This window comes from Oncorhynchus gorbuscha, linkage group LG05 (assembly GCF_021184085.1).
Source record: "Oncorhynchus gorbuscha isolate QuinsamMale2020 ecotype Even-year linkage group LG05, OgorEven_v1.0, whole genome shotgun sequence".
Taxonomy (NCBI): domain Eukaryota; kingdom Metazoa; phylum Chordata; class Actinopteri; order Salmoniformes; family Salmonidae; genus Oncorhynchus; species Oncorhynchus gorbuscha.
This window is the reverse complement of record NC_060177.1, coordinates 57,867,497-57,885,583: the sequence shown is the minus strand read 5'-3', so window position 1 is coordinate 57,885,583 and position 18,087 is coordinate 57,867,497. Positions and strand designations below refer to the sequence as shown.

General features: G+C 45.9%; 1 protein-coding gene across 1 annotated transcript; it reads right to left on the bottom strand.

The window, feature by feature from the left end:
- Positions 1-1,619: 1,619 nt before the first annotated feature.
- LOC124036147 (LIM domain transcription factor LMO4-B-like) lies at positions 1,620-5,912 on the bottom strand. The gene is made up of 5 exons (XM_046350342.1): positions 5,556-5,912; positions 4,084-4,319; positions 3,419-3,515; positions 3,001-3,160; positions 1,620-2,862 (listed from the first exon to the last, which is right to left on the bottom strand). Exons 2-4 carry the CDS (start codon positions 4,299-4,301, stop codon positions 3,008-3,010), a joined length of 468 nt encoding a protein of 155 aa, XP_046206298.1. The 5' UTR covers positions 4,302-4,319; positions 5,556-5,912; the 3' UTR covers positions 1,620-2,862; positions 3,001-3,007.
- Positions 5,913-18,087: the final 12,175 nt, after the last annotated feature.

The following is an 18,087-nucleotide window of genomic DNA, read 5'->3' as shown; positions in this document are numbered from 1 at the left end:
GGGCATAGCCATGGTAACCAAAATAATGCCATGCCCAGCATTTTTACACATGACCCTAAGCATGATGGGATGTTAATTGCTTAAATAACTCAGGAACCACACTTGTGTGAAAGCACCTGCATTCAATATACTTTGTATCCCTCATTTACTCAAGTGTTTCCATTATTTTGGCAGTTACCTGTATGTTTGTGTCGGCGGACACATAGACATAACCTCAGCTTGCATGCCTGTCTATCAACACAGACCCCCTTTCAGTACAGTCTCTGGCTCTGTTCCTGACAGTGACCACATGCACATACCTCTCTAACATACTGTACACTCGCTGGAACAGATCTAACTGCTTGAGCCCAGAGGATTTCAATGAAGGGCTGTCTGTCTCTCTTCATTCCAGTTTATTGTCAGATTGCTCCAAACCCTCTCGTTGGCTTCTCAAACGATCGTGAGACAGAGATGATCTCCCTGCCAGTCCTGCTGGCACAGAGACAATGGATCATCATCATAACACAGAGACACAGAGACTTCATCTTGGATCTGTATCAGAGTGGCTGGGCAGAAGGACACCACTCAGACGCTCTCTTCCTCGAAAAAAAAATATATACTGTCTCATTTCTGTCTCTTCACACAACGTGAAGCGTAGAAGCTAAGGCAATTACACTCATTTGCATGTGTTAATATGATTAATTAGTGAGTATAAACACTTTCTTATGACAGAAACTACATAGTGAGTCATACACCTGCAAAGTCTCTAATAAAAGACAACGCCTCATGGCAGAGAGGCTTTTTATGAGGCCTGCTAATTGGCATCTGAAAATGCTGGGCTAATTAGAGATATGCAGATGAGGCCTGATTGGTTTGAATGCAAAGTGTAACTTGTGGTGCGGTGGGATTCAGATTCTGCAGAGGTTTTCTTTTCTCACTATATAGATATGAAGATAATTGTAATTGTGATCATTTGCATACGTTAATGAATTTGCGTGACGCTTTTCAATCAAACGTGGAATAAATAATTGATGCAGGATCAGCCCCTACCATGACAAGTGGGACTTCTGAAATAGCTAACCACATTAAGGTGTCATTTCTATGGCTGCCATGCTCCTAGCAAAGGTGTGAAAGTACAGAGCTCATTTAAAGCACAGCAGATGCTATCGACTGCTTCACTGTAAAGCTTGGGTTTTTCTTAAAGCCTTAAAGGAAAACTCCACCCAAAAACTCACTTTTGTTGCTCGTTTCATTGGTCCATTGTTGACATAGTGCCAACATGTTATGTTTGTCAGCACTAAAGCTTTCAAGATATGGAACTTTCAAAATACAGAAATCATCCCAAAACGCAGCATCATATGATGCTAAATGCATTATTTGGGTGATTTCTGTATTTTGAAAGTCACACATCTTGAAAACTTGACAAGCAAAACACTTTGGGACTATGTCAACAATGAACTAATGAAACAAATACCAAAATATGGTTTTGGTGTGGAACTGTCCTTTAATTCCTCAAGTCTACAGACCTGTCTGACTATATATGCTACATGTACAGTTTTACATTACAAGGAAGTTCAAGCAACTTAACCAATGCAGAGCCAAACAGAGAACAAAGACCAGCAAAGGGGGATTGGAAAAGCTTTGGCTTGTGTCTTTTAATTGCAAAATGGTAAACAGTAAAAGTATCAGATTGTTGTCATGTTTTTTTTTCTACATGCTGGCTGGATGCAAAGGAGCCCCTCCCTTTAATTAGGCCGGCTCCCAGATGAGTCTTTATTAAAGTCAGCCACGGGATATGGCCAAAGTTCAGCCTCCCAGGAGCTGCAGCAGGCAGCAAGCACAGCAGCACAGATACACCACTCATGTTTAATTGCTTCTGTAAACGGTCAGGGCTCTAGCCCTCTAATTCCATTCCTCAGGGTAATCAGGCATGTTTTCACCATACAGGGCTGGAGGGAGCAATGCAGGAACAGTCGGGGAGGAAATGTAACACCAACCGGGTGGTAGCCTACCATATAATACCACGAGACTCATGTCATGTAACCAACCAACTGCACATAGACTTCAATTACTTCAGTTCACCTCGTTACAGTAAAATGTTTTAATAGCATTTTTTTTTCTCCATTTGATAATGTCACATATTGAACAGGCATCCAAAATGAAATTGAATGCAACATGTATTAAGGAAATAGAACTCTACTGGGAAACACACAATAACCTTGTAAAAAAAAGAATGTATATTTATCGTCTTCCTTCACTTCAGCCAGATTCATATGATGGTCTAAACATCACTGAGTAACAGATGACAGGCCATTGAGAGGGATTGTGAGCTCATCATCTAAGTGATGGGATATCCCTGACAATAATAACCACAGCGATGCCACTGTTAGTGATAGCATTTTAGTTGTGTCCATGAGAAAGCTTATTTTTGTCTACTTTAATTTGACTATAGATCCTAGACAGGGTCCAGACTATTACCTTACTCTTTGCAAGATTTGTCCAAAAGCACCAAAGTTCTGGATATGCACACAGTTGGGTGTCCTTCACATACAACACGTAGCCTCAGTCCTGAAATAGTTGATGTGGTCCATATTGTCTTTGATGGACAGACCAGCACTGCACCACAAACACACGACTCACCGCCACTGTGTATCTGTACACTCTCTCAAGCATGGATATACACAACACATCTGAAATAGATACTGCAAGCAAAAAGAACCTCCTGGTCAAAGAGACAGGGTGGTGGTTGGTGATGAGGGCCCACAACAACAGTATCGGGAGCAGGGTGAGCAGGGATGGACGGTCCTCTGGTGACAAGGGAAGCATGAAGGGAAGCATGAAGGGGATGAAGGCACAGCGCACCGCTCTAGGCACTCGGCACACCTACAGACAAGAGCAGGAGGGAATAGAACGTAAGTTACTAGACATACAGCACGTCTGTAGTTCTCCTTTCATGATGGTAGTGGGTGTGAAATACGTATGAAAGTGTGAAAGGCCTCATGGTCCTGGTCCCTCTTTCACCTTCTGGTCAGGCAACACAGGGTTGCTCTGCAGTGGGGGGCAGGTGGCTGCTGAGCAGTGCACCCCCTGGCCGGTCGTGCTCACAGAAGATGGTGCCGTTGACATAGTGGAAGCGGTCGCCTGGCACCAGTCGGTTTCTACAGGTGGCACATGTGAAACACTAGGGACAAAAGACACACACAGGAGTTAGAATCCTCATCCCAAATGTGCCACTCAAGTCCAGGCCTAATCTCTCGTGAACAGACTACGCAAGATTTTAGTTCTGGGTTAACCAAGGTTAGTCCATGCCTAACTAGCGTCATAAGCAAACGCTAACTCTAACATCAGGTACAAGGTAACTTTAGGTCAGTGTATAACATTTATTTCAATGGGTTTCAGACAAACAACTGTTACACATTCACTGACCAGGGGGTCTCACCTTGAGATGATACACATTGCCCTGTGCCCTCATCACCATCTCATTAGCCGGGATGGACTGGCCACAGGTGCTGCATGCCCCACTGTGCCCGAACAACCTGCAGACACAAAGCAGAGCCAGATCAGTCTCAGTGCCCTAGCCTGGGAGATAAAGTCTACATCCTCCCCTTCCTGTTATATCCTCTCCCCAGAGCCAGATCAGTCTCTGTGCCCTAGCCTGGGAGATAAAGTCTACATCCTCCCCTTCCTGTTATATCCTCTCCCCAGAGCCAGATCAGTCTCTGTGCCCTGCCCTGGGAGATAAAGTCTACATCCTCCCCTTCCTGTTATGTCCTCTCCCCAGAGCCAGATCAGTCTCTGTGCCCTGCCCTGGGAGATAAAGTCTACATCCTCCCCTTCCTGTTATGTCCTCTCCCCAGAGCCAGATCAGTCTCTGTGCCCTGCCCTGGGAGATAAAGTCTACATCCTCCCCTTCCTGTTATGTCCTCTCCCCAGAGCCAGATCAGTCTCTGTGCCCTGCCCTGGGAGATAAAGTCTACATCCTCCCCTTCCTGTTATGTCCTCTCCCCAGAGCCAGATCAGTCTCTGTGCCCTAGCCTGGGAGATAAAGTCTACATCCTCCCCTTCCTGTTATGTCCTCTCCCCAGAGCCCAATTAGGACCTCACCTGATATAGTCGCTCCTACACAGGATCATGCCTCCTTTACTGTAGCAGGTGGTGCCAATGTCACCCAGGTGTGCGTGGCAGCAGGAGCAATTGAGGCAGCGTGTATGCCAGTAGCGCTCCATGGAGAAGAGCAGGAAGCGGTCAGCGATCTTTCCCCCGCATCCAGCACACGACCTGGGGGGTGACGCCACACCACTGCCCACCTGACTGTTCACCATGCTGGGCCCTCAGGAGCTCTTGTTAAATAAAAACAATGTTGACACTTCAGCTACATGGGAAAGGTACTGTAGCATGCCGTTACAATGACCTCATCGACAACGTCTCCCTCATCCACTATGGTTTTGATTTTGTCTATGGTTTTGTTAACAACTTCATTACACTGTTCATCCGCAGTTGTTTCTAAGACAGGGCTTGAAGTGTTCAAAACAAACAAGTGTACAGCCACACAACAACCAATATGATGCATGGCCTAATGCCTCACTCAACCTATCAAAAACTGATCTGACAGCAGTGAGCCCCAAAACAACTACTACTGGAAGGGGTCAGTATCCAAAGTCCTAACAGGTGACCACTATCGCAAGCATGCATGGGCAACATGAAGAATTTGAACTAAGTACAGTGTTTAGTCAACATGCTCATGTTTCACTACTGTACACCTTCAGACAAAGGAATACCCCACATCCTTACTTTCTGTATGTTCGCTAGTTCAAGAACATGTAGGAATCTTTTACAGGACATGCCAGGTAAGCTGTAAATGTAGGTTTTAATGATGATGCCCATATTAGTTGTTGGGTGCAGTTTTTTTTTTATTCCAAATACCAAGCAATACCAAGGTATGCCAAGAAAGTGTTCATTTGCCTCTGTCACAACTCCCCAAAGACATTGGAGGTCCACAAATAATCTGTTCACTGATTGAACAAAATAGGTTAAATTATACTAAAAACAATAATATAACATTTATAACACGTTTTATGACAATCCAGGAAAATAACACCCATTTAACCTGTCATTTTAAAGGTGTCACAATTTAAAAAATAATTCAGTGTGATAATGTAGTCTAAGCATCCAGGTTTCTGCAAATAAAATGTAAGTTTAGTTTATTCAAGTTGGATGAAATATTTGGGGGAAACAACTGTGATTTATATTCTACAAGACAAGGGAGCATTATATATTCATACAGAACACTTTCCTATGAGTAAGGTCCTGGTTCCCGAATAGTATAATTTTTTTATAGAGGAAATCATACAGTGAAACACAGAAGAGTGCGAATGATGCCCTTGCAAGAAAACAGAATAGCAGTCTTAAAACAGGAGGCTCTTGGTTGAACTTCGAACCAGCATGCAACAGAGAATCAAGATGCGGTAAAGATAGCCTGTATGTAATACAAATTCATATGAACATTACGGTTAGCTCTGTTTTGGTCATGAAAAATAGGCTAATTTGCACACCACGGCGAACAGAGAGATGCTCACCTTGATGTGCGTTCCAGATAATTCAGACGTGAAGAAGTTCAGTTGTAAAAAAAATATATAATAATACAAATAAATCCAATGGATGACAGCGGATAGTCTTTCAACAATAGCTAATCCAGACTGTGACAATCTAGCGCATCTCTGATATCCATATCAAACAAATAATGCGAAACATTTACGAAACTGGTTATTTAACACGAATTGAAGCAATGTCAAAAAGGAAAAGGCGCACGTTGTCAAATATACAATTTGATACAATGTAACTAAATTGTTTTTAAAGAGCTGGCATAAACCATGTTTTTTTTTTCATCAATTAGATTTATCATCCGACTCTCAACTATGACTAGCGTCTTTGACAGCTACACTATTTACTGAATTGCACAAGCGGGTAGGCTATTTAATTCGCTTTATGGTGACGTTTTGAACATGCAGTGTGCGCAGCCAGTCAGCTGTCAGGGGTGGGGTTACTGTCAAAATGATGTATGTGTTTGTAGCTGCCCATTGTACATTCCTATTCTCATTAGATTGAACTAAACTATAACTCTTTTCAAATATGACAATCCTTTCCACAATTCATATGTGCAATTAAAACGCACATGCTGTCATGGACCACTTCCAATTCCATGCATGATTTAGTCTATTCAGAATCATACAAATTAGATATTTAATAGACATTTGCATTTACTGTTAATTAAGAAAAGTTAGGGGAGGATGTGGCAATACATTTATTTGAATATAGACTAAAATGGTTTAGGCTAAATTATGTACACCATAAATGAAGAATTGGGGGTTGGGGGTGAACAATAATGCCTGGAAAATATTATTTTTTCCAAATAAGACTGAATCTTAGTATTATACGAGTAGTACACAGTGGTTAAATTGAGCTGGAGCCAGGCTCCTGCACATTGGGTCGAAGGGAGAGCCCTAGTCGTAACCCTAACCCTAGCTTCATGTCCACATCCCGGCTCAACCCTAACCCTAGCCATAACCCGAACCGTGACCATAAACATAACATAGGGGCAGTGTTACAGCTGTTTCAGTTAACTTTTGCTTCGAGTTCTATTCAGAATAAAAATGTGCATTTATGAATTTAAGTATATTTCTGCACTGCTTCCTAAGTGCCAGTAGAGGACAGTGTTTTCTTGTGCAGTAGGCCTACTCTCTCCTCATCACTGGGCACTGAACAACTAGAACTTCATATATATATATATATATAGTACCAGTCAAAAGTTTGGACCCGCCTACTCATTCTAGGGGTTTTCTTTATTTTTACTATTTTCTACATTGTAGAGTAATAGTGAAGACATCAAAACTATGAAATAACACATATGGAATCATGTAGTGATCAAACAAGTGTTAAACACATCTAAATATATTTTAGATTCTTCAAAGTAGCCACCCCTTGTCTTACATTTACATTACATTTAAGTCATTTAGCAGACGCTCTTATCCAGAGCGACTTACAAATTGGTGCATTCACCTTATGACATCCAGTGGAACAACCACTTTACAATAGTGCATCTAAATATTTTAAGGGGGGGGGGTGAGAAGGATTACTTTATCCTATCCTAGGTATTCCTTAAAGAGGTGGGGTTTCAGGTGTCTCCGGAAGGTGGTGATTGACTCCGCTGTCCTGGCGTCGTGAGGGAGTTTGTTCCACCATTGGGGAGCCAGAGCAGCGAACAGTTTTGACTGAGCTGAGCGGGAACTGTACTTCCTCAGTGGTAGGGAGGCGAGCAGGCCAGAGGTGGATGAACGCAGTGCCCTTATTTGGGTGTAGGGCCTGATCAGAGCCTGGAGGTACTGAGGTGCCGTTCCCCTCACAGCTCCGTAGGCAAGCACCATGGTCTTGTAGCGGATGCGAGCTTCAACTGGAAGCCAGTGGAGAGAGCGGAGGAGCGGGGTGACGTGAGAGAACTTGGGAAGGTTGAACACTAGACGGGCTGCGGCGTTCTGGATGAGTTGTAGGGGTTTAATGGCACAGGCAGGGAGCCCAGCCAACAGCGAGTTGCAGTAATCCAGACGGGAGATGACAAGTGCCTGGATTAGGACCTGCGCCGCTTCCTGTGTGAGGCAGGGTCGTACTCTGCGGATGTTGTAGAGCATGAACCTACAGGAACGGGCCACCGCCTTGATATTAGTTGAGAACGACAGTTTGTTGTCCAGGATCACGCCAAGGTTCTTAGCGCTCTGGGAGGAGGACACAATGGAGTTGTCAACCGTGATGGCGAGATCATGGAACGGGCAGTCCTTCCCCGGGAGGAAGAGCAGCTCCGTCTTGCCGAAGTTCAGCTTGAGGTGGTGATCCGTCATCCACACTGATATGTCTGCCAGACATGCAGAGATGCGATTCGCCACCTGGTCATCAGAAGGGGGAAAGGAGAAGATTAATTGTGTGTCGTCTGCATAGCAATGATAGGAGAGACCATGTGAGGTTATGACAGAGCCAAGTGACTTGGTGTATAGCGAGAATAGGAGAGGGCCTAGAACAGAGCCCTGGGGGACACCAGTGGTGAGAGCGCGTGGTGAGGAGACAGATTCTCGCCACGCCACCTGGTAGGAGCGACCTGTCAGGTAGGACGCAATCCAAGCGTGGGCCGCGCCGGAGATGCCCAACTCGGAGAGGGTGGAGAGGAGGATCTGATGGTTCACAGTATCGAAGGCAGCCGATAGGTCTAGAAGGATGAGAGCAGAGGAGAGAGAGTTAGCTTTAGCGGTGCGGAGCGCCTCCGTGATACAGAGAAGAGCAGTCTCAGTTGAATGACTAGTCTTGAAACCTGACTGATTTGGATCAAGAAGGTCATTCTGAGAGAGATAGCGGGAGAGCTGACCAAGGACGGCACGTTCAAGAGTTTTGGAGAGAAAAGAAAGAAGGGATACTGGTCTGTAGTTGTTGACATCGGAGGGATCGAGTGTAGGTTTTTTCAGAAGGGGTGCAACTCTCGCTCTCTTGAAGACGGAAGGGACGTAGCCAGCGGTCAGGGATAAGTTGATGAGCGAGGTGAGGTAAGGGAGAAGGTCTCCGGAAATGGTCTGAAGAAGAGAGGAGGGGATAGGGTCGAGCGGGCAGGTTGTTGGGCGGCCGGCCGTCACAAGACGCGAGATTTCATCTGGAGAGAGAGGGGAGAAAGAGGTCAGAGCACAGGGTAGGGCAGTGTGAGCAGAACCAGCGGTGTTGTTTGACTTAGCAAACGAGGATCGGATGTCGTCGATCTTCTTTTCAAAATGGTTGACGAAGTCATCTGCAGAGAGGGAGGAGGGGGGGGAGGGGGAGGAGGATTCAGGAGGGAGGAGAATGTGGCAAAGAGCTTCCTAGGGTTAGAGGCAGATGCTTGGAATTTAGAGTGGTAGAAAGTGGCTTTAGCAGCAGAGACAGAGGAGGAAAATGTAGAGAGGAGGGAGTGAAAGGATGCCAGGTCCGCAGGGAGGCGAGTTTTCCTCCATTTCCGCTCGGCCTTCCGGAGCCCTGTTCTGTGAGCTCGCATTGAGTCGTCAAGCCACGGAGCGGGAGGGGAGGACCGAGCCGGCCTGGAAGATAGGGGACATAGAGAGTCAAAGGATGCAGAAAGGGAGGAGAGGAGGGTTGAGGAGGCAGAATCAGGAGATAGGTTGGAGAAGGTTTGAGCAGAGGGAAGAGATGATAGGATGGAAGAGGAGAGAGTAGCGGGGGAGAGAGAGCGAAGGTTGGGACGGCGCGATACCATCCGAGTAGGGGCAGTGTGGGAAGTGTTGGATGAGAGCGAGAGGGAAAAGGATACAAGGTAGTGGTCGGAGACTTGGAGGGGAGTTGCAATGAGGTTAGTGGAAGAACAGCATCTAGTAAAGATGAGGTCGAGCGTATTGCCTGCCTTGTGAGTAGAGGGGGAAGGTGAGAGGGTGAGGTCAAAAGAGGAGAGGAGTGGAAAGAAGGAGGCAGAGAGGAATGAGTCAAAGGTAGACGTGGGGAGGTTAAAGTCGCCCAGAACTGTGAGAGGTGAGCCGTCCTCAGGAAAGGAGCTTATCAAGGCATCAAGCTCATTGATGAACTCTCCGAGGGGACCTGGAGGGTGATAAATGATAAGGATGTTAAGCTTGAAAGGGCTGGTAACTGTGACAGCATGAAATTCAAAGGAGGCGATAGACAGATGGGTAAGGGGAGAAAGAGAGAATGACCACATGGGAGAGATAAGGATCCCTATGCCACCACCCCGCTGACCAGAAGCTCTCGGGGTGTGCGAGAACACGTGGGCGGACGAAGAGAGAGCAGTAGGAGTAGCAGTGTTATCTGTGGTGATCCATGTTTCTGTCAGTGCCAAGAAGTCGAGGGACTGGAGGGAGGCATAGGCTGAGATGAACTCTGCCTTGTTGGCTGCAGATCGGCAGTTCCAGAGGCTACCGGAGACCTGGAACTCCACGTGGGTCGTGCGCGCTGGGACCACCAGATTAGGGTGGCAGCGGCCACGCGGTGTGGAGCGTTTGTATGGTCTGTGCAGAGAGGAGAGAACAGGGATAGACAGACACATAGTTGACAGGCTACAGAAGAGGCTACGCTAATGCAAGGAGATTGGAATGACAAGTGGACTACACGTCTCGAATGTTCAGAAAGTTAAGCTTACGTAGCAAGAATCTTATTGACTAAAATTATTAAAAATGATACAGTACTGCTGAAGTAGGCTAGCTGGCAGTGGCTGCGTTGTTGACTTTGTAGGCTAGCTGACAGTGGCTGCGTTGTTGACACTACACTAATCAAGTCGTTCCGTTGAGTGTAGTAGTTTCTACAGTGCTGCTATTCGGGGGCTAGCTGGCTAGCTAGCAGTGTTGATTACGTTACGTTGCGTTAAAAGAACGACAATAGCTGGCTAGCTAACCTAGAAAATCACTCTAGACTACACAATTATCTTTGATACACAGACGGCTATGTAGCTAGCTATGTAGCTAGCTACGATCAAACAAATCAAACCGTTGTGCTGTAATGAAATGAAATGAAAAATGTGATACTACCTGTGGAGCGAAGCGGAATGCGACCGGGTTGTTGAGTGCGGAAGTTCTATTCAGTAGACGTTGGCTAGCTGTTGGCTAGCTAGCAGTGTCTCCTACGTTAAGGACGACAAATAGCTGGCTAGCTAACCTCGGTAAATTAAGATAATCACTCTAAGACTACACGCTCTAAACTACACAATTATCTTGGATACGAAGACAGCAAAGACAACTATGTCGCTAGCTAACACTACACTAATCAAGTCGTTCAGTTGAGTGTAATAGTTTCTACAGTGCTGCTATTCGGTAGACGGTGGACGTTTGCTAGCTGGCTAGCTGCTGGGCAGATAGCAGTGTAGACTACGTTAGGACGACGAAATACGAAGTTGCAATAGAAGTGCTGACTGTTTCACTGTGTCTTGATGACAGCTTTGCACACTCTTGGCATTCTCTCAAGGAGCCTCACCTGGAATGCTTTTCCAACATTCTTGAAGGAGTTCCCACATATGCTGAGCACTTGTTGGCTGCTTTTCCTTCACTCTGCGGTCCAACTCATCCCAAACCATCTCAATTGGGTTGAGGTTGGGTGATTGTGGAGGCCATGTCATCTGATGCTGCGCTCCATCACTCTCCTTCTTGGTCAAATAGCCCTTACACAGCTTGGAGGTGTGTTGGGTCATTGTCCTGTTGAAAAACAAGTTATAGTCCCACGAAGCGCAAATCAGATGGGATGGTGTATCACTGCAGAATGCTGTGGTAGCAATGCTGGTTGTGTGCCTTGAATTCTAAATAAATCACTGACAATGTCACCAGCAAAGCACCATCCTCCTCCTCCATGCGTCACGGTGAGAACCATACATGCGGAGATCATCCGTTGACCTACTCTTTGTCTCACAAAGACATGCCTGTTGAAACCAAAAATGTCAGACCAAAGGACAAATTTCCACCGGTCTAATGTCCATTGCTCATGTTTCTTAGCCGAAGCAAGTCTCTTCTTCGTGTCATTTAGCCGTAGTTTCTTTGCAGCAATTAGACCGTGAAGGCCTGATTTACGCAGTCTCCTCTGAACAGTTGATCTTGAGATGTGTCTGTTCCTTGAACTCTGTGAAGCATTTATTTGGGCCGCAATTTCTGAGGCTAGTAACTATGGGTCTTCCTTTCCTGTGGCAGTCCTCATAAGAGCCAGTTTCATCATAGCGCTTGATGATTTTTGCGACTGCACTTGAAGAAACTTTCAAAGTTCTTGACATTTTCCAGATTGACTGACCGTCATGTCTTAAGGTAATGATGGACTGTCATTTCTCTTTGCTATTTGAGCTGTTCTTGCAATAATATGGACTTGGTCTTTTACCAAATAGGGCTATCTTCTGTATACCACCCTATCTTGTCACAACACAACTGATAGGCTCAAACGCATTAAGAAGGAAAGAAATTACAGAAATGAACCTTTAACAAGGCACACCTGTCAATTGAAATGCATTCCAGGTGGTTACCTCATGAAGCTGGTTGAGAGAATGCCAAGTGTGTGCAAAGCTGTCATCAAGGCAAAGTGTGGCTACATTGAAGAATCTCAAATATAACATATATTTTGATTTGTTTAACATTTTTTTGGTCACTACATGATTCCAAATGTGCTATTTAATAGTGTTGATGTCTTCAGTCTTATTCTACAATATAGAAAATAGTAAAAATAAAGAAAAACCCTTGAATGAGTAGACGTGTCCAAACTTTTCACTGGTATAGCATCTCAAATTATTAAATGTTCTTATTTTTTACAAAGGATGGCTCAAAGTAAGTTGTTTTACATGTGTATATATACACCACACAAATGATATGTGTTTTAGAAGTTAACCTTTCACTAAAATTGTATCTAATGGTCGCATGCTAATTGCTAACCGCTAATGTTAGCTAGCTGTTCATGGGTTTTTGTGACATGCAATACACAGGCATCTTCTATAATGTGGTTGTAAAATTGCACTGTATAAATAGTGTGAATGAGATGTACTGTTGTTGCCCATACAATGCATGCGTGTCATAGCTAAATACACATCTAGTGAGACAAGGTCGTGTTTACACCAGTGGAGGCTCCTCAGAGGAAGAAGGGGACAACCATCCTCCTCAGTGAATTTCATTTTTTTTTAAATAGTGAAACATTTAAAAAGTTATAATTTTTAGATAAAACTATACAACATATATTCACGTCACCAAATAATTGATTAAAAGACATTGTTTTGCAATGAAAGTCTACATTAGCCTCAACAGCACTCTGTAGGGTAGCACCATGGTGTAGCCATAGGACCTTTAGCTTCCGTCATCCTCTGTGTACATTTTCTTTTTTGCAAAACCTAGGAGGGTCATGGATCTCACCCCCTTCCATAGACTTACACAGTAATTACGAATTTTGACAAATTCTGGAGTAAATCCTCCAAACTATCAGAGCTCTTGCAGCATGAACTGACATGCTGTCCACCCAATCAGATGATCAGAGAATTAGTCTAGTACAGAAATCATAAGCTACAGCTAGCTAGCACTGCAATGCATAAAATGTGGTGAGTAGGTGACTCAAAGAGAAAAACAATAGCTGAACAGTTTTGAACAAATTAATTTCTTCAAAAATGGAAGAGGAGCAAGAGAGAGAGAGAGGTAGCTATATTTCTTTGACTTTCAGCTAGCTAGTTTAGCCTACTCAAACACGTGGCTGAAACTGAGGGATGCTATGTTAGCTAGCTGACTATGACTGTCCAACACCGGAGCTCTTCCAAGGCAAGCTTTTGGTTTTACTAATTTATTGCTAATATGGTTGTCACGCCTTGGTCTTAGTATTTTGTGTATTTCGTGGGTGATTGTTCCTGTCTCTGTGTAGTTTCACCAGATAGGCTGTAATTAGGTTTCACGTTCCGTTTGTTGTTTTTGTATTTGTATAGTTATTTCATGTGTCACTTTTTTCATTAAAGTCATGAGTAACCACCACGCTGCATTTCAGTCCGACTCTCTTTCTACAAACGAAGAACGACATTACAGAATCACCCACCACACTCGGACCGAGCAGCGTGTTAACAGGCAGCTGGAGCAGCGAAGGGAGGACGTTATGGACAGCAGAGGCTTGGAGTATACGACGTGGGAAGAAATAGACAGGTCGGCGGCCAACCCAGAGAGAATCCCGGAGCCCGCCTGGGATTCGCTGGAGCAGTGCGAAGAGGGCTATAGGCGAATGGAGTCGAAAAGAAAGACACGGCGGCGCAGAGCGAAAACCGAAAGTCACCCCCAAATATTTATTGGGGGAGGGCTCAGAGAGAGAGTGGCTGAGTCAGGAGTCAGACCTGAGCCTACTCTCCCTGTTAATTGTGAGGAGCAGCGATATAAGGACTTCTGGTCTTGGGAGATGATATTAGATGGAAAAGGACCCTGGGCTCAGCCTGGAGAATATCGCCGTCCCAAGGAAGAAATAGAGGCGGCTAAAGCGGAGAGGCGCTGGCATGAGGAGGCAGCACAGCGACGTGGTTGGAAGCCCGAAAAGCAGCCCCAAAAAATGATTGGGGGTTGGGGGGCTGAATGGGAGTATGGCTATGCCAGGTAGGAGACCTGCTCAAACTCCCTGTGCTTACCGGTGGGCTAGAGAGACCGGGCAGACACCGTGTTATGCTATGGAGCGCACTGTGTTTCCAGTGCGGGTGCATAACCCGGTGCGGTTCATACCAGCCTTTCGTATTGGCCGGGCTAGAGTGGGCATCGAGCCAGGTAAGCTTGGGCAGGCTCGGTGCTCAAGAGCTCCAGTGCGCCTGCACGGTCCGGTCTATCCAGAGCCACCTCCACACACCATTCCTCCGGTAGCAGCTCCCCGCACCAGGCTTCCTGTGCGTGTCCTCGATCATGTAGCACCAGTTCCAGCACCACGCACCAGGCCTTCTGTGCGCCTCGCCTGTTCAGCACAGCCAGAGCCTTCCTTCCCTCCTGCGCTGTCGGAGTCTCCCGCCTCTCCAGCGCTGTCGGAGCCTTTCTCCTCTCCTGCGCTACTGGAGTCTCCTGTCTGTTCAGCGCTATCAGAGCCTTCCTTCCCTCCTGCGCTGTCGGAGTCTCCCGCCTGTTCAGCACAGCCAGAGCCTTCCCTCCATCCTGCGCTGTCGGAGTCTCCCGCCTGTTCAGCGCTATCAGAGCCTTCCTCCTCTACAGCGCTGCCGGAGCCTCCTGCCTGTTTGGAGCAGCCTGAGCTGCCAGTCTGCAGGGAGCTGTCAGTCTGCAAGGTGCTGTCAGTCTGCATGGAGCTGCCAGAGCTGTCAGTCTGCAAGGAGCTGTCAGTCTGCAAGGAGCTGTCAGTCTGCAAGGAGCTGCCAGTCTGCAGGGTGCTGTCAGCCTGCATGGAGCAGTCAGTCTGCAAGGTGCTGTCAGTCTGCATGGAGCTGCCAGAGCTGTCAGTCTGCAAGGAGCTGTCAGTCTGCAAGGAGCTGCCAGTCTGCAGGGTGCTGTCAGCCTGCATGGAGCAGTCAGAGCTGTCAGTCTGTATGAAGCAGCCAGAGCTGTTAGTCTGCATAAAGCAGCCAGAGCTGTCAGTCTGCAAAGAGCTGTCAGTCTGCAAAGAGCTGCCAGTCTGCAAGGAGCTGTCAGTCTGCAAGGAGCTGTCAGCCTGCATGGAGCAGCCAGAGCTGTCAGTCTGCAAGGAGCTGTCAGTCTGCATAGAGCAGCTAGATCCGTCAGTCAGCCATGATCTTCTAGATCTGCCAGTCAACCAGATTCTTCCAGATCTGCCAGTCAACCAGTCTCTTCCAGATCTGCCAGTCAACCAGTCTCTTCCAGATCTGCCAGTCAACCAGTCTCTTCCAGATCTGCTAGTCAACCAGAATCTTCCAGATCCGCCAGCCACCCAGGATCTACCGGAGCCTACTACCTGTCTGAGCTTCATCTCAGTACTGGGCTTCCTCTCAGTACTGGGCTTTCTCTCAGTACTGGGCTTCCCCTCAGTCCCGAGCTGCCCCTCAGTCCCGAGCTGCCCCTCAGTCCCGAGCTGCCCCTCAGTCCCGAGCTGCCTCAGTCCCGAGCTGCCCCTCAGTCACGAGCTGCTCCTCAGTTCAGTTGGGTTCTGGGTGAGGACTATTAGGCCATGGTCGGCGGCGAGGGTGGATTATCCCAGGACGCGAAGGGGAGGAACTAGGACATTAATGGAGTGGGGTCCACGTCCCGAGCCGGAACCGCCACCATGGACAGACACCCACCCGGACCCTCCCTATGGTTTTGAGGTGCGTCCGGGAGTCCGCACCTTAGGGGGGGGGGATTCTGTCACGCCTTGGTATTAGTATTTTGTGTTTTCTTTAATTATTTGTTCAGGCCAGGGTGTGACATGGGGTTATTGTATTTTCGTATTGGGGTTTGTAGTATTTGGGATCGCGGCTGAGTAGGGGTGTTGCATAGGCTTGGCTGCCTGAGGCGGTTTTCAATCAGAGTCAGGTGATTCTCGTTGTCTCTGATTGGGAACCATATTTAGGTAGCTGGGGTTTCGCTGTGTATTTCGTGGGTGATTGTTCCTGTCTCTGTGTAGTTTCACCAGATAGGCTGTAATTAGGTTTTACGTTCCGTTTGTTGTTTTTGCATTTGTATAGTTATTTCATGTGTCACTTTTTTCATTAAAGTCATGAGTAACCACCACGCTGCATATCGGTCCGACTCTCTTTCTACAAACGAAGAACGACGTTACAATGGTGACAACAATGTAGTCTGTGTAGAGGTTATGAATTGAAGGTTTGGTTTGGTTAGTTTTTTTTTGCTGTTCACAGGCAGCTGATGTGTTGTGCATAGGAGGTCCACAAGAAAAGTGAAAAAGTGGGAAGAGCATATAGATACGAGAAGGAACACAACAAGCTGTTTGTATGTGGCTATGAAAGTGAGCTTTTTTCGTGTGATCAGGGGTGTATTCATTCCACCGATTCTGTTGAAAAAAACGTTTCTTTAAATGGAAGCAAACAGAACGAAACGGGGATAAACATACCTGAATTTGTCCAATAGCAACTCGCAACTGTGTGCAAGGTGGCATTGAATGTGTCAGTCTGTCTGTCACACATCTTTCTATTGACCTGTGTGCACCTACATTGTAAACTTCAATTCATAGGCTAGGTTGTAGCAACAACAAAAGAAACCCATGAGTATCATGTAGTAGCCTAAACCTATCGCTGTTACATTGAACTGGGTGAATGGAATATAGATGACACTATGCTGTAATAGAAATAAGGCTGCACTCTTAAAAAAAAGAATCGTCCTCCCTCATCTTAAACGGCACTGACCGCCACTGGTTTATACAGGAGACAGATTGAAACTCTCAGATGCCCTTTTTACATACAATAGCAATGTCCTGCACAGGTGTCCTGGCCACCAAAACAACGTACATTTAACCTTGTGCTTATATCCATTGCAGGTTCTTGTGCCAGATGAGTAGAATGAAAGCAGACATTGAATTCCACCCACCTGGTCTAAAGTGGCTGCTATATCCCCCCGTAGTTCCATTAATCACCAATTGCTGTACTTTATTGAAACACTAATTGCCTCTGTATCAGAACTGCCAAGACTGTTCTACAGAAAATAGCAGTAATCATGAGCTAGGTACACATTTTGGTTTCCTATTCTAGTCCATATGCCTGTAACTCTGTGCACTGCCAGTACCACATGCATAACTTGTGGCATATCTCGTTGATTATAATGACTTTTGGGTAGATGTTTGTGATACATCCAGTGTACGGAGCCAAAGGCATGTGGAGCCAATCTCAACAAGGTGGATGGAATTCAACTAGTGTTTTCACAATAGTCTAATAATACCAATAATCTCGGTAATTTCACAAAATATCAAACATTGTTTGGGGGATATACCATCAAGGTCAGAGTGATATACAGTGGGGAGAACAAGTATTTGATACACTGCCGATTTTGCAGGTTTTCCTACTTACAAAGCATGTAGAGGTCTGTCATTTTTATCATAGGTACACTTCAACTGTGAGAGACGGAATGTAAAACAAAAATCCAGAAAATCACATTGTATGATTTTTAAGTAATTCATTTGCATTTTATTGCATGACATAAGTATTTGATCACCTACCAACCAGTAAGAATTCCGGCTCTCACAGACCTGTTAGTTTTTCTTTAAGAATCCCTCCTGTTCTCCACTCATTGCCTGTATTAACTGCACCTGTTTGAACTTGTTACCTGTATAAAAGATACCTGTCCACACACTCAATCAAACAGACTCCAACCTCTCCACAATGCCCAAGACCAGAGAGCTGTATAAGGACATCAGGGCTAAAATTGTAGACCTGCACAAGGCTGGGATGGGCTACAGGACAATAGGCAAGCAGCTTGGTGAGAAGGCAACAACTGTTGGCGCAATTATTCGAAAATGGAAGGAGTTCAAGATGACTGTCAATCACCCTCGGTCTGGGGCTCCATGGAAGATCAATGATCATGAGGAAGGTGAGGGATCAGCCCAGAACTACACGGCAGGACCTGGTCAAAAACACGAAGAGAGCTGGGACCACAGTCTCAAAGAAACCATTAGTAACACACTGCCCTTTGTCAAAAACTACAGTGCCGCTTAGAGAGT